Source organism: Mesoplodon densirostris, chromosome 1 (genome assembly GCF_025265405.1).
Source record: "Mesoplodon densirostris isolate mMesDen1 chromosome 1, mMesDen1 primary haplotype, whole genome shotgun sequence".
Classification (NCBI taxonomy): domain Eukaryota; kingdom Metazoa; phylum Chordata; class Mammalia; order Artiodactyla; family Ziphiidae; genus Mesoplodon; species Mesoplodon densirostris.
The window spans coordinates 18,478,911-18,492,816 of NC_082661.1; the positions used below are offsets into that span (position 1 = coordinate 18,478,911).

The window sequence follows — 13,906 nt, forward strand, 5'->3', positions numbered from 1 at the left end:
AAATCAATAAGTGCTAAAAGTTTTTCCTTTTGAAAGGTGCTGTTCCTCTACTGATACTGTAACAAGATTATTACTATCATAAATTTACATCACAAACACAGAGCTGTTGATTGACTGGATATAACTAGGCTGAGTGCTAGCAGGGAAGCAAGAAATGGAGAAGCAACATGGTGCCTGCCACAATTACTTTTTTCCCCCACATTACAGTAAGAAGCAAAGGCAGGAAAAATGCTTTGTGCCTGCTTTCTCATTTCTCCACCCACTTTCAAACTCATCCAAGGAAATGAATCATGATGACTTCTGTCTAGCTGTGTGCCACATCTGTCTTTACCTCCACAAAGCCCACTCTTATTCCTCCTCTTAGACTTGGTTTTACAGTCTGTGAGAAGTTCCCAGGCTTTTATATATGTATTATAAAACACACAAATATCTAATTTTATAAAACTTTAGAGTTAATTTACCATTGTATTCTACTAAAAAGTCCAAGGGAACTTAGGTTGGTTTTGGGGACACTCTTAAATTGGCATTTTCCATGTTGATTGTATTGATAGTTTGATGTTACATTTTAGGACACACCAAAGGAATAACTATCAAATCATGATCTTATAACCTTGATCAGTGCACGATCCTCCAGAATCTGTGATCCTCGTTGTTGATTTCCTTCAGCTTTGGGAGGGAGCTACATGAATGGTGTTGTGAAAGAGAAAAGGCAGCCCAATCAGCCAAATCAATTTCAAATGATTAAGGGTTTCTTTTATGAATGGCCAGTGATCAGTGTCATAGCAAGAATATCCCCAACCCAACCCAGTCCCCTGTGGAAAGAGGCTCACCAATGGGATGCTTTGTCAAAGAAGGTTTCCTGATGTTCAACAGGTATAGTGACACATTCTCCAAAATAACACTTCTTAAAAATTCCTTTAACACAAATTTCAATCACAGTACTTCTTTTTTCTATGAAAGATAAATGCCTGTATATCATCAAATGACCACACATTAATAATAATACTTATATTTATATAGTGTTTTATGGTGTATAAACTATTTTAACTTATGCTATCATTTCGTAGGAATATTCTGCAACAGACAGTATTACTTCCATTTTATTGAAGAAGAAACAGACTAAAAGAAGTTATGTGATTTGCTTAAGGTCACACAGACAAGGGCCAGAACACTTTGACCTCACGTTCAGGGCGCTGCTCATTATAAACATTCTTTGTAAGGACAGTCACTTCTTAAGGTGAGCCCAAGGAATGAAAGAACAATTGAAAGCTGGCTTTTATGCCAATCGGGGCAGAACGCCAATCTATCAATAACCTCAGAAAGAAGGGCTGCTCATACTATTAAAATATCTGGGAGGGTTGATGATGTTCTTCAGTTTTCTCACCATTACTATAATGCCAACGCCATTGGTGCTCATTCTATTTGATTTCTCAGAATTCATCACATAAGCCAGCCAATATAGGATAGCCATGAATTCAAGCAAGGGAAACACTGGCCATTCATAAATCACTTGGAATCATTTTCATTGTACCTGCTCTTACAAAATAAATATTATTTTTTGTAACACTGAATTAAAAAAAATCAATGGAAATGTTGTTGATCACATATTTTTGTTGTCCATATACGGGGCAAGAGGTATCCACAAATATATAAAATAGGTGATATGTAATCTATACTTTGCAAATAGCTAAATAATAAGAAACTGATAAGTATAAAGGGGTTAATGGATATTTATTTACTAGGTAAAAAAAACACTCATTGCGTGAAACCTCAATAAAGAAAAAGCATGTCTATTTTAGGTAGACTCGTCCTAGAAGTCAAAATAGGGCTGCGTTTTCTGAAATTAGTAACTAGTGTTAATTCAACCCAAAAGTTTGGACAGTATTAACTAACACATAATAAAATTATCATGACTTTTTTTTTCCATATCTGATTACAGGCTCTGTTCATGTTTTAAAAAATATATATATATGGGATCATTAGGAATCATTTCCAACAGCAGGACAAACAAGCAAGGTAAACTTGGTATTTCTTCTCCCCTGGTTCACATAATTGAGACGGATTAAAATGTTAATTTTTACATACATGAATAAACGTAAAGGAGCAAACAACTGGAGACAGCACCGTGTGCTAGCAATCATTGCGGGTGGGTAAACTGACAACATGGAACCGCCTATTAAGACAAATGTAGAATTTAGACAAAGTATTCCATCTCTTTTCAGATGTATACTTTTAAACCTCAGGAACTGTTTTCAGTAGATGTCATGCCTTTTAACTTGAAAAAAGATAAGCGCAAATAAGCTCCCAATTGTCTCCCCAATATGTAAACCACATCTCGGGCTGCTGTCTCTGCTACTCCTTTGAAGTTTCCCTGAAATGTCATGTGTTGTGAAGACTGCTGTGCATAAGCAAGACAATTTGCTCACTCTCAGAATTCTTACCGGTTTCCACTGCTATTTGGTACCCAGCCTCTAGTCTCCGAGATGACCTTTCCAGCCTCTCTGTGTTATCGAGCAGATGTGCCCTCTGAAAAAGAAAAAGGGAAAAAAATCACACGGTCGTCTACAACGTTCTTTTTTTGCCTTAAAAAAAATAATGCCGTCGTATGCCTTAACATTTCGGGGGGTGTGGGGGAATCACAACCCATTATAGATAATTTTTAGCACATCTTCCTTTATACAAACCACTACAATGAACAGATTTTTCAGTCAATCGTGTATGGACCGTCCACTTTTTTGTTTTAAAAGGCAGATTCATGTCGTATGTGGCCACAATGAATCTTACTCCAAAACACTGAGAAAGGTATGAAAACCAGAACCAACTGGATCTTTACTGTTTCAGCAGAAGTAGATTTATGAGATATCTGCATAGATCTATGATCCCTATTTTGTATTTATTTTTTATAAAATTCAATCATTTAAAAAAACTTACTTGTTCCTACACATAGTAATTTATAAACAGAAACTTTATTTTTAAGAGAATGCCTCTCAATTTAGATGTACAGCAAGATGCCATATAGAACAACATATGCTACTAAAACAGAATACTAAACAGCAGTTCTAGTTCTAAGACCACTTGGGGCAACCACTAAGAAACAAGAGACACATGTTTCCCCCATGCACACAGATATACAAAATTGTGGATTTATTCCCAAATATTCCCAGACATATGGCACTAGGCTGAAAGTGAATTTCTGACACATAGTGTTTTAGACTGTGAACTAAAATGATAATACTTATATATACTCTTTTCTATTACATTTGATGGGGGAAATTAGAGAATTTCCCCCAAATCCTCAGCCTCTAAACTTTCTTTTCTACATTAAGGCTGATTTTCGTTTCTTTTCTTTTTTAAAGCATAATGATCATACACTAGATCATATTCAGGTTTATAAAACATATTAACAAGCTAATCGTGGCTGTGAATGGATAAGAATGTGTGCACGCCCATGGGAATGTCTGTGTGTGCGTGTGTGTGCATATGTGTGTACAGATGCATGTATGTCTGGATACTTAGAAATATAAGAATATGTGTAACTGTATATTTGCGTGTATGTACATGCACACATGTATCTGTATGAATTAGTACTTTCCCCTTCAAATCAGTTTTGGTATCTGGTCAAAAAGAAAGAAAAAAATGCAGCCATAACTCCAACTTTGTGTTGTTGACAGATGTCATTTAAAATCGAAGAAATGCTTTCTAATAATAATAAAAAAGGAGGTGCCACACATATTATCTGAGTGGCTGTCGAGCGAAATGATCCACCTTGCTCTAATGAGCCCCCATGGATCTTGGAGATGCAAGCTGTATTGACATGCACACTTAAGCTAATACACCTAGACCAGTGCCTCCAAGCTCTAGCAGCCAGGGATGCTGACAGAATATCTCGCTCCCATCTTCAAAGAAAGGAAGTGATTAGTATGTTATCATTACCATTCAAAACGTGATTTCCTTATTCCCTCCCGGCATAGGTGACACATCTGAGATGCGGCCAGACGTTGGAGGCAGCTAAAGCCACATCAAAGCTTTCCTTGAAATTTTTTTGGGGGGGAAGTGCTGGGGGGAGTGGGGGGAAGAATCATTAAAACAATGCATTTAGAACAGAGAGATAGGACCTGATGTGAAGGTCAGGAAAGCTGCAACAACAGTCTATAATAATTAATAGAGTCGTCTACTATACAGTGGAGAAATTAAGAGAAAAACCGCCCCCCCACCCCACCCCCCTGCCGCCGGAAAAAAAAAAGTGCTAAATAAATAAAAGGGAGGAAGGAAAGTGCATACCATGAAAATGCAAAATCACTGAAGGCTGTAATTGAGAAAAAGAAAAGCAAGGGGAGCTTTATGTGTTTGGCATTAATGACTATTTCTAAATAAAATTAAACACTTTACTCAGCTTGTCAAAAACAGCTTTCTTATTTCTAATTCTCACTACATGCAGGTTTTGGGAGTGGGGATTGCTCTTCCTTTCTTTGAATATTGTTTTCTATCTTAACAAAGGACTTGATTTCAAATTGGTGATTCTCTAAAAAGATAATCAGATTTGTGATATCAAGAGTAAATGTGAATTTTAATCCAGAATAACAGAACAAAGATTTTTGGTTCATTTTCATATTGGATGAAATCCCTAAACTAAAAGAAAATATTTAGCTACTGTAGATTAAAAAAAAAAATCAAAGCTCAATACTGAAAATTCACAGTCTAATTATATGATAATATGAAATGTAGGAAACAAAGTGTTTAAATGTAGAATGATTTTTGAGATTCCACGAAAGGGAGTCAAATCAGCTTATTCAGTATATGGCTATAATAGAGAGCAAAATTTCTAGAAGAACTTTTTATAAAAAAAAAAGTATATTCCTAAATAATGGAATAAAGGTATATTGCTAAATAACTCTTCATCAGGACAGTTCAATTTTACCAGAGCAAATCTGCACACAAGAGGACTATCAGTTTACCAGCAGCTTTCCAGCAGGACCTCACTTTGTATTTTGGAACCTCTTCACTTAAGTCAAGCTAAAATCAAGTTCTTGTAACAGCTGTGCTATTTACATCGTCCCCTTAGTTGTGCATTGCCCTGGTCTCTGAAAATGAAAGGAAGTGCACTACAGTAGCAACTGATGCTTTCAACCTGCCCCCACACTCCATCCCAAACTCATTCTCTCACCCTCTTCTCAGCCCTTTTCAAAGCAGGTAAGTGAAGCTGTGCAGAAGCTTCAGACACAGCTCCATTTGTGTGAGGGGCTGTGCAACATGGAGAGCTGGAGATGCAGGATTCAAACAGAGAGCTCGGTATAGCCAACACCAGTTCAGCTCCCTATGCACTACCAGCCTGCCTCCAAGGATGCTCTGTTTCCAGAACTGAGCCCCAAAAGAGCATCATAAGGAACGGATGGGGCATACTTTGTTTCCAAACACAATGAAACATCCTATTTTGAAGCAGAGGGGTGTTTATCTTCTTAGGATAGATATAAGGAAGAAATCTGGGGTACATTCACTGCTTGATTACTCTGAGAATCCTGGCTGAGAAACAATCACTTTGGAGCAAACCATTTACCAACACAGTGTCATCAATGCAACCTATTCTATAAATATCAATGCTGCACCCATATCAAAGACTGTAAAAAGAATATTTCAGAGTATACTATTCTGTTAGTTGAGTGATCTAACTCTTCCAAGTACAATTCCATTTCAGGTTACAGTTTTGGAAACATGCATTCCAGAAGCATAACTGATAAAACTGTTGCTATAGGCACAACAAAGGAATTAAGCCATAAAACGATGATGAAACATATTTTAAAAGAAATGCAGATGTGATGTTTTCAGCTTATAAAATTAAGATTACTAAATCCATACAATTCAGCTTAAAACTAAATCTTCTGTCAACGATGCTGATGGTACTAAGGCACAAGGGTTTATTAATTATATTCACTGCTAAATTCAGGGCCAAGAGCTTCGTGTAGTTTCTTCATACAGTGGTTTTCAAGTCTATTGTTGGTTGCGTTAACATTTGAAAATTCAGATTCTTCACCTAAGCCTGAGCATATGCAAACACATACAAGCAGTCTGTCTTGCAGAAGAATAATGTTGACATATCACTCACATCAAAACTGCGATTGATAATATTCATTTAGTATATACATCTGCTTCCACGCAGGGAAGATAAAAAAAAAAACATAAAGGTTGGAGGGTGAGGGTTTTGTGTATTTTCACCCTTCATTTTATATATCATTATTACTTCTACTGAGAAGACATCACTAATGCATCTTAAATCAGAAGAGTTGTTGAAAACCACTCTCTACAAACCTCTAAATTAGCATTCACATCACCTAGAGAATGATGACATACCAATTAAGAAAAAACTTCTGGGAAAATCTCAATCAATGCAGCCAATCTAAACTTGAAAATAATTCACAGGACTCTGATTATTATAAGCAATTAGACAATTTTTAAATTGCAATATGGGCCATTATTTTATGCCCTGATATAAAAGTAACAAAATTCAATACCACTAAGTAAAAAATATTACTACTCTATTTCTGCAAAGAACAAAGCATATTTGATAAGTATGGTCTAATTTTAAAAAACATACAGAATCATTCAGCATCCCTCATTGATACAGGCATAAAATTATCAACATTGTTGTAAATATTTGCTTGGCCACAAAAAAAGTCTGAAGCTACATTATGAAACAGACAAGCAAACTCAGAAAAGTGAGAACTCACTTGGGCGCTATTTCCTACAAAAAGGAAAGTGTTTAACAATGAGGAGAGCTTTAGCTATTCTTAGGTATCTGTGTACACAGACTAGTAGGGTATTTATAACATATGTGTGTTTCCTCAAAAGGATAATAGATTCATGATATCTAATGGTGAACCTAAGAATTTTGGTTGAGAGAAAGGAGTTAGTTTAAAAACAGTTTTTAGTAAAATAAATCAGAATGTCAGGAAAAAATGTTTAATCACATTGACTTCCTTGAGAAACCAATATGAATAAAACAAAACTGAAGTCAGTCTACATTAAAACTATGCTTGGGTATAGTTTTAAGATATTCCTTTATTTTTCCTCCCTTCTTTGGTCTTTAAAATCTGAATTTTCTTCCAAAGCTGGCAAACAACAATGATCACTGTGATAAGCATTATTAGGATGTACTTTTTAAAGATAGCAGAGAACATTTCTAGCAATATAATCAATACTTTTGCTATGTGTAGATTTTCCTGGAAAAACAAACCCAAAGATTTTACTTCAGATTTAGAAACTCAATTTTATAGGGAAAAGCAGAATTTTTTTTTTTAAAGCAAGCTAGGAAGTACTCACCTCTTCACGTAATTTTATCAACTGCAACATGAATGCACCAAAAAAAAAAAGATAAAAAGGAGAGAAATGGCAGGAAAGAAAGATCAGTTGTGTGACAGGATACAGAATTAACATTGACAATTTATCTGTTTACATGTTTAGCATTTAAAAATCACAGACAAACACATTAAAAGAACCTAAACATAGACTACATGCAGAGTTTTTTGAACGAATAAAGATCACTTTCTCACACTGTCACATTAAACAAAGAGAATAGTGTGAAATTCTCTTTTAAAGTACATCTAAGACACCATCATGAAATAAAGGGGAACGACTTCATAGAAGTCTATATTATAAAGAAAACAAGTTTACTGTTCTTCTCTTCTAAGACTGTACCACTGAAGAGGTTTTGTATTTACAAGTTTTCAGGATGTTTCTCTATTTTGAATCTTGACAACTGCTTTCAGGTTTTACCTCCAAATGAAAATGATTAATAGTTCATGCTTTTGTCCCAATAAGTATTTTAAAACAACAAACTGTTATGCTAATGTCATACTTGTACCCACTCTAGTAATAGGATCACCTTTGGAAGTAACATTATTTTAATAGGGAATAAAGCATGCCAGGATAGATAATATTTAGGACGCAGTATCAGAAAATATTTCACCATCCTTAGAAATACTGCATATATCAGAGTTGATTTCTAGGTTTTTGTTTTGCTTAAGAGGCTAATGAAATCACACGGTGTTTTTAATTTTTGAAGTTTCTTCACGTTTCAATTTTATTCATCTTGTCAACTGGGCCATTTCAAAGCGATGAGCTCTCTCGCTTCATTTGTACTGCAGTCTCTTGTCACCAAAGTCAAACCCCAAACCACTCTTTACCTGTTAGTAAACTCTTCTATAATAACATTTTGATTATCCTCTGTAGAATATTCATTTGTCTTAAATATAACAGAAAAAACAAGTTGTTTAACTCTTTAGAAACTAGAAAATGGATATAACCATGTATCTGGTTCACTCTTTGTGTGTGTGTGTGTGTGTGTGTGTGTAAGACAGAGAGAGACAGAGACAGTACTGTATTCTAAACCACAAATATCATTGTATAGTTGAGGTGTCTGCCATAGTTTCTACAATGAATAGAAACTGAAACCTATGCTGTAAGAGACTATAAACCACATTCTAAGTCTGAAATTTGCATCCTCAGCAATTCAGGTCTACAACTGATAAGTTTTAAGCATCCAAATATCTGTAACATCTGTTATAACACTTGACATATGCAGGCCAATAAATTAAACTATTGCTTTGGGAGAAACATGCCATGAATTGCTCACTATAAGTCTTTCCAAGAGTATCATGTTTACGATAACCCAGATTTCTCAACGCTGAATGCTGTTTTTGTCTCCAATTCAAGGAAGGCAATATGCATTCCAGCTTACTCTGTTATTTCATTTGTTATTTGAGAAGTATTTCAAGTACAAAAGAATGAGATTTCAAATCTGTTATGAAACTTATAAAAAGGGTACAGAATCTATTATATAATACCTCACAGGGCATTTACTGAAAAAGAAACTTTTAATGTCATTCTTCCAAAAATATATATGAAGTTGTCATTACTTGTAATTAATACACTCATTATCTCAGCAACCACTGAGTGTATGAGTCAAGCATCTCATCATTTCATGTGAAAAGTTACAATTCTTCCCCAGAAGAAGTAAAATTCTAAACTAAGATACCTGGCCTATCATATATCGGAATCTTTCTCTTTGCTATCCAAACATCATGGGAGAAAAAGGCAAACATTAATTCTCAGAAAGAGCTGATCTTGGAATTGATCGCACAGCTATTTCTTCTTTCTGGGGGCACCATTCTTCAGTTGACTATGATACTTAAAGGGCCAAAGTTTAAAACTACTCTTCAGCAATAGAGACCATTTGGGCCATACCACCCTGCCATAATCAATGAGTGTTTAAAAATGCTACCCATTTGTTTTTTCAATAGGTTCCAAACAAAAAACGTTCTATCTTGTTTGTGCTGCATGGCTGCATCCAAGCTTTACACCGGATTTGTAGCTAAGCTAGGTAATGGGAGGGTTTTTAATCTTTATCTTTTTTTTTTTTTTTTTTTTAGTTTGAGAGTTTTCACTCAAGTAAACAAAAGATGGTCTATTTTTGAAAATTAACAATGCTTAGACTAGACTGAAAGTAGTGATTTCGTATTTTATCGAGCTACTAGCTCCGTTATAGGCGACATGAAAGTGTGCCATGCCACCATGTTGAGTTATGATAATCAACATCTTTTTTGAAACAAAGATTTTCCCCCAATGCAGAATTTGATACAAGAGGTAATCTGTTCCTTTGTGGGCTGAAAAAATCTGGTTTACGCTGGTTTGAACCAGTGGAATCTCTTGTGGTTAAGCCTTCTGCTGTGACTAAAATCAAAACTGCACGGCAGAGCATGTGAGGGTTCATGCGCGCGCGCCTCTGTATGTGAGGGGCATCACGTGACTCCCAGAACTACCGACTTTTTTTTTTAAAGCTGATAACGCGACTGCCGTCTCTGTCCGCATACAGATAACGAATAAATGCTGAACTCTATTAAACGCCCTTTACACATTATCGTGGGTCGAACACACAATTTTCTGAACTTATGATGACAGTCTGTTTATTCTGCTATAAACCCTCAGCACGTAACGAACAGATTTGTGCCTGGTAATGATCTGCTCTGCCAGGGCTATATGAAATGATACTGACCTTCTTTAGATCTTGGGGAATTAAATTGACCGACTTCACCCCCTGGTCTGTAGCTGAAGTTTGACACACTTTATGCACAGCAAGCCCAAATCAGAACTTAAGAGAACCTCGCATTAAAAAATTAAGCAATCATATCTGCTGAATATTGCTTTACCACAAAAATTTCCACACGTTTAGAAATATCCTACTCTTTATATCTTTTTTTGAACTTTCTATTTAGGATTTACTCAAATTTCATTTGTTCAGATTTATTCACTGATCAATGTAATTTTGCATATGGAAACTGAGACACTATTAGGTTTCAAAATGGGGAACATTTGCCCCATTATCATACTCCACTATGAAGGGGGTTTAATTCTGTAAGATTCTTTTTTTTTTTTTTTTTCCTTTTTGAGAACCGTTTTCATGAAACTAAATTGAGTTAGCAATTATTTAAGTTTTCACTCTAAATACAGCTTTACTGCATTTCAAGAAATCTTTCTAAAAATTAAAATGTCACATGCAATGGAAATTTTGATATGTTAAAAGAACAGAATGATAATGCCTAAGACAATAGTCCTTGGAAAGACCCAACAATACATGAATGTGCAAAGTAGGTAATTTTGTCCCTTCTCTGTAAATCATGGATGAGCTATATTTGATTGCATGCAATGGATATAACAGAAATGAATTTATACAAAGCAATTAATTTGGAATTAAATAAAAATGTGTACTGTATAAAGGACATTAAAATGCATTTGAAAATTCTTAATTTTTGAAATTTTAACAATTATAATCATGGCAAAAATGTTTACATATTTAAGAGTAAATTAATATACTTTATAGTTAATTGGCAGATCATAATTATGTATATTAACAGCCAGGTTTTAGATGCCTAAAAAAATGCATTATAAATTGGCAGAATGAGAAATAAGAGCTATGGCATTCACATTTGTCTGAATCCCTAAAGAAGTCACTATAAGGAGGATGTGGATATTGCATCAAAAATAACTAAATAGCTAGTACTTAGTTCATTTTATCTATTTGCAGCCTTTGCTATTAATTCTATATCCTTTTCCTTTTCTGACCTATAATTTTAAAAAATTGATATATATCCCAATTTTAGTTAAACAAATCTTGCCATTTTTGTCTCATTCTGTTTACCTCTAAGTTTTCCCTCTATTGTTAGAAGTTTATCATACATATCACATGGCCAAAAAGTTCTGAAAATCAATTTCTCAACCATTAACTTGAAAATAAACTTATCTGTGTGCAGAAAATATATTTTTCTATAATTTACAGGTGATCCTACCCAGAAAAAAGTTGTCTTCTCAGCCACTGGGCTACAAAAATTAAAATGGAGTCAAATCTTTTCTTCCTTTAAAGAAAATGCTTCTGTTTTGATTCCATAGTCTGAATGAATACTGAGGCAGAATAAAGAGTTAGTCTCAAGTGACCATTCCTGGTTAAGGATATGTTATAGTTTTAGGGATTTTAATTCCTGTATTATGATAAAGAGCCTCAAAAATGAAACATAAAGCCCTCATTATGATATGGAAATTTTGCTACATTTGTTAACAAAATATCCAAAAAGTTAAGTGTCGTCTCTTTGAACTTTCGAATCTGATTCAAATTTTAGACTGAAAAGTTCACATAAGTAATAATCTAACAGTTCCACAGTCTCATGACTATAATTCATCATATACTCTATTTATTGAAGTGACAGCTCCTTACAACTAAACTTCAGGCTCTCCAAGCACTTCCAGAATTTGTAAGTTTGATTTACACAAGTCCAGGGGAAATCTCTGAGTAATCACTTTAAAGTGACAGGAATATAATTTGAGAAATTCAGAAAATATGAACTCAATCTATTTTTGTGGAATATTTTTCTTTAGGCGTTAAAAAAAGTCATTCTTATATGTATATAAGGCAAATGTTCTAGGCACATAAAATGTCCATTAACAGAAGGGAACATGCTTCAAAAAAAAAAAAAAGAATCCCTGTCACAGTACTACAACATCCATTACAATAAAGGAGTCTGAGTTAGAAACACCCCCTTCCTTTCTATTTCCTCTATATTAGGCAGTAGTTTCAAATGAGGGAAAGATCTGTAGCTTTTTAAAGAATTGACATGGGGACTATGCATTCACTTTTTTTTTTTTTTGCAAAAAAATATAGTTTTTTTGCAGTAAAGATAGAAAATTATGATTGATTCACTCAAGAGGTATGAGCAATCTAAATCTCACTTAAAATAGGAAGAAAAAATGTTTTGCTCTCATCCTCACATTATTTAAACTATTATATGTAAAACTCTTTTATCACATCACGCTTTTGTGTTTAATGTGCTCCTTATTTTTTTTCCCTTAGCTATTCTCACATTTCAATCAGGGAAGCTGAAATCCCAAGTCAAATCTTAATGTGTTTACATGTCTGAACTCAAGCTGATAACATCCAAATAGTGGAGGAGGTAAGATCTTTCCAAAAACAAACACAATCAGCTCAGTGATTCCTCTCCTTTTTTGGGGGGTGGACAGATGGGGGCCTTAATCACATAAGCAACAACCCTGTTTACAATATTAACATTTTAGTGGACAGTAATATAATTTCAGCATATATAAACTTATACTCTACTTGAAATGGTAAATACTATTATGTAATTTTTATAATGAATATTAATATATTACATTTTAGTATCTTATTAAAATTTTGGTTTACTCAATGAATGGTTTATGTTCATTTTTATTTAGAGAGTACAGACTTTTACTAGACTTGCCAAAGTAACATTAATAAACACGTTCAGGTCTTGCTTCTGAAGTTCCCTATCATTTATTTTCTTTAAAAGTGTCAAAGAGAATCACTCACTAGGACTGTTTGAGACATTTTTAAAATCTTCTCTACTCTGAGGTTCTTGAAACATTTTTTTAAAGTCATATATATTATCTACATGAATTCATGAAATCTGCAATATTAATTCAAAGAAAGAAGTGGGATATTAGTTAGACTCATGACACTACTGTGTGATCCAGTGAGAACTGACAACCAAGTTGTAAGGCCTCTTTAAGAAGAAATTATATCTTAATTTTTTTGCCTGTGCAGATCTTAAACTGCGAAGACTTTTCCTTTCCTTACTACTACTGCTACCACTATCATCATCATCATCATCATCATCTTCATTATTTGACAGGGGCAGGACCTTTATGTGAGTATCCAAGTTCCACACTGGTGCTTACAATTTGCATTTTGGTGAATGTATTTTTAAGAAGCTACACAATAGGAGACTGAGCTGCCCTGTCGAATTTTGAAAGCTTACTTTCATTTGTTTTGCTGCAAGTGTTGATTTAATTATACTGCATTATTATCAAAGCTGCATTATGTACTTTTTTATTCCTTTTACATGTGTTTGAGGTGAGGACCTTGGCTTTGTCTGCAAACAGTGTGTTTCAAGTTATTCCTTAAGTACTAAATAATAAAGAAAAGAGAAGAAAAGATTTTTTAAAAAGATAGCAGACAGTGATCACAAGGTAAAGGGTTAAATGTAAGATCTCCAAGAAACATTTTGAAGTTGATTAAGACTCCAGCTTTGCATTAAACAGTATCGCTTCCACATGAGTTGCCGCTAATACTGTTACGGAGCAGCTTGAGAGCCCAGTGTGCCAGTGACCTCCTTCACCCTCCAGCCACCCACCGGGCCTTCCTGATTAGCATTCTACCTGGTTCTCTGAGGAATTCCCATCATCCCCTAGGAGCTCATTCCGTACTTCGTCACTGTAGGCAATCCGTGACCTTTTCTATAAAACAAAACAAAAAGGGAGAGAGCAAGATGAACGTTAGAAAGTAAAGGCTTCGAAGCATTATTGGTATCAACGCTGATCATCTCAAACC

At 34.6% G+C, this 13,906-nt stretch overlaps 1 protein-coding gene across 5 annotated transcripts in view; it reads right to left on the reverse strand.

Annotated features, from left to right (window-relative positions):
- Positions 1 to 13,906, reverse strand: part of VTI1A (vesicle transport through interaction with t-SNAREs 1A) — a 365,752-nt gene that overhangs the window by 276,710 nt on the left and 75,136 nt on the right. For 3 of the 5 annotated variants that reach the window (XM_060099512.1, XM_060099538.1, XM_060099522.1), the window contains exons 4-6: positions 13,735 to 13,812; positions 7,315 to 7,335; positions 2,442 to 2,526 (exon numbers count right to left, since the gene is read on the reverse strand). In XM_060099512.1, the coding sequence (XP_059955495.1) occupies positions 2,442 to 2,526; positions 7,315 to 7,335; positions 13,735 to 13,812 (184 nt within the window). The remainder of the gene's footprint in view (positions 1 to 2,441; positions 2,527 to 7,314; positions 7,336 to 13,734; positions 13,813 to 13,906) is intronic. The other 2 variants (XM_060099530.1, XM_060099547.1) reach the window with 1 other exon arrangement.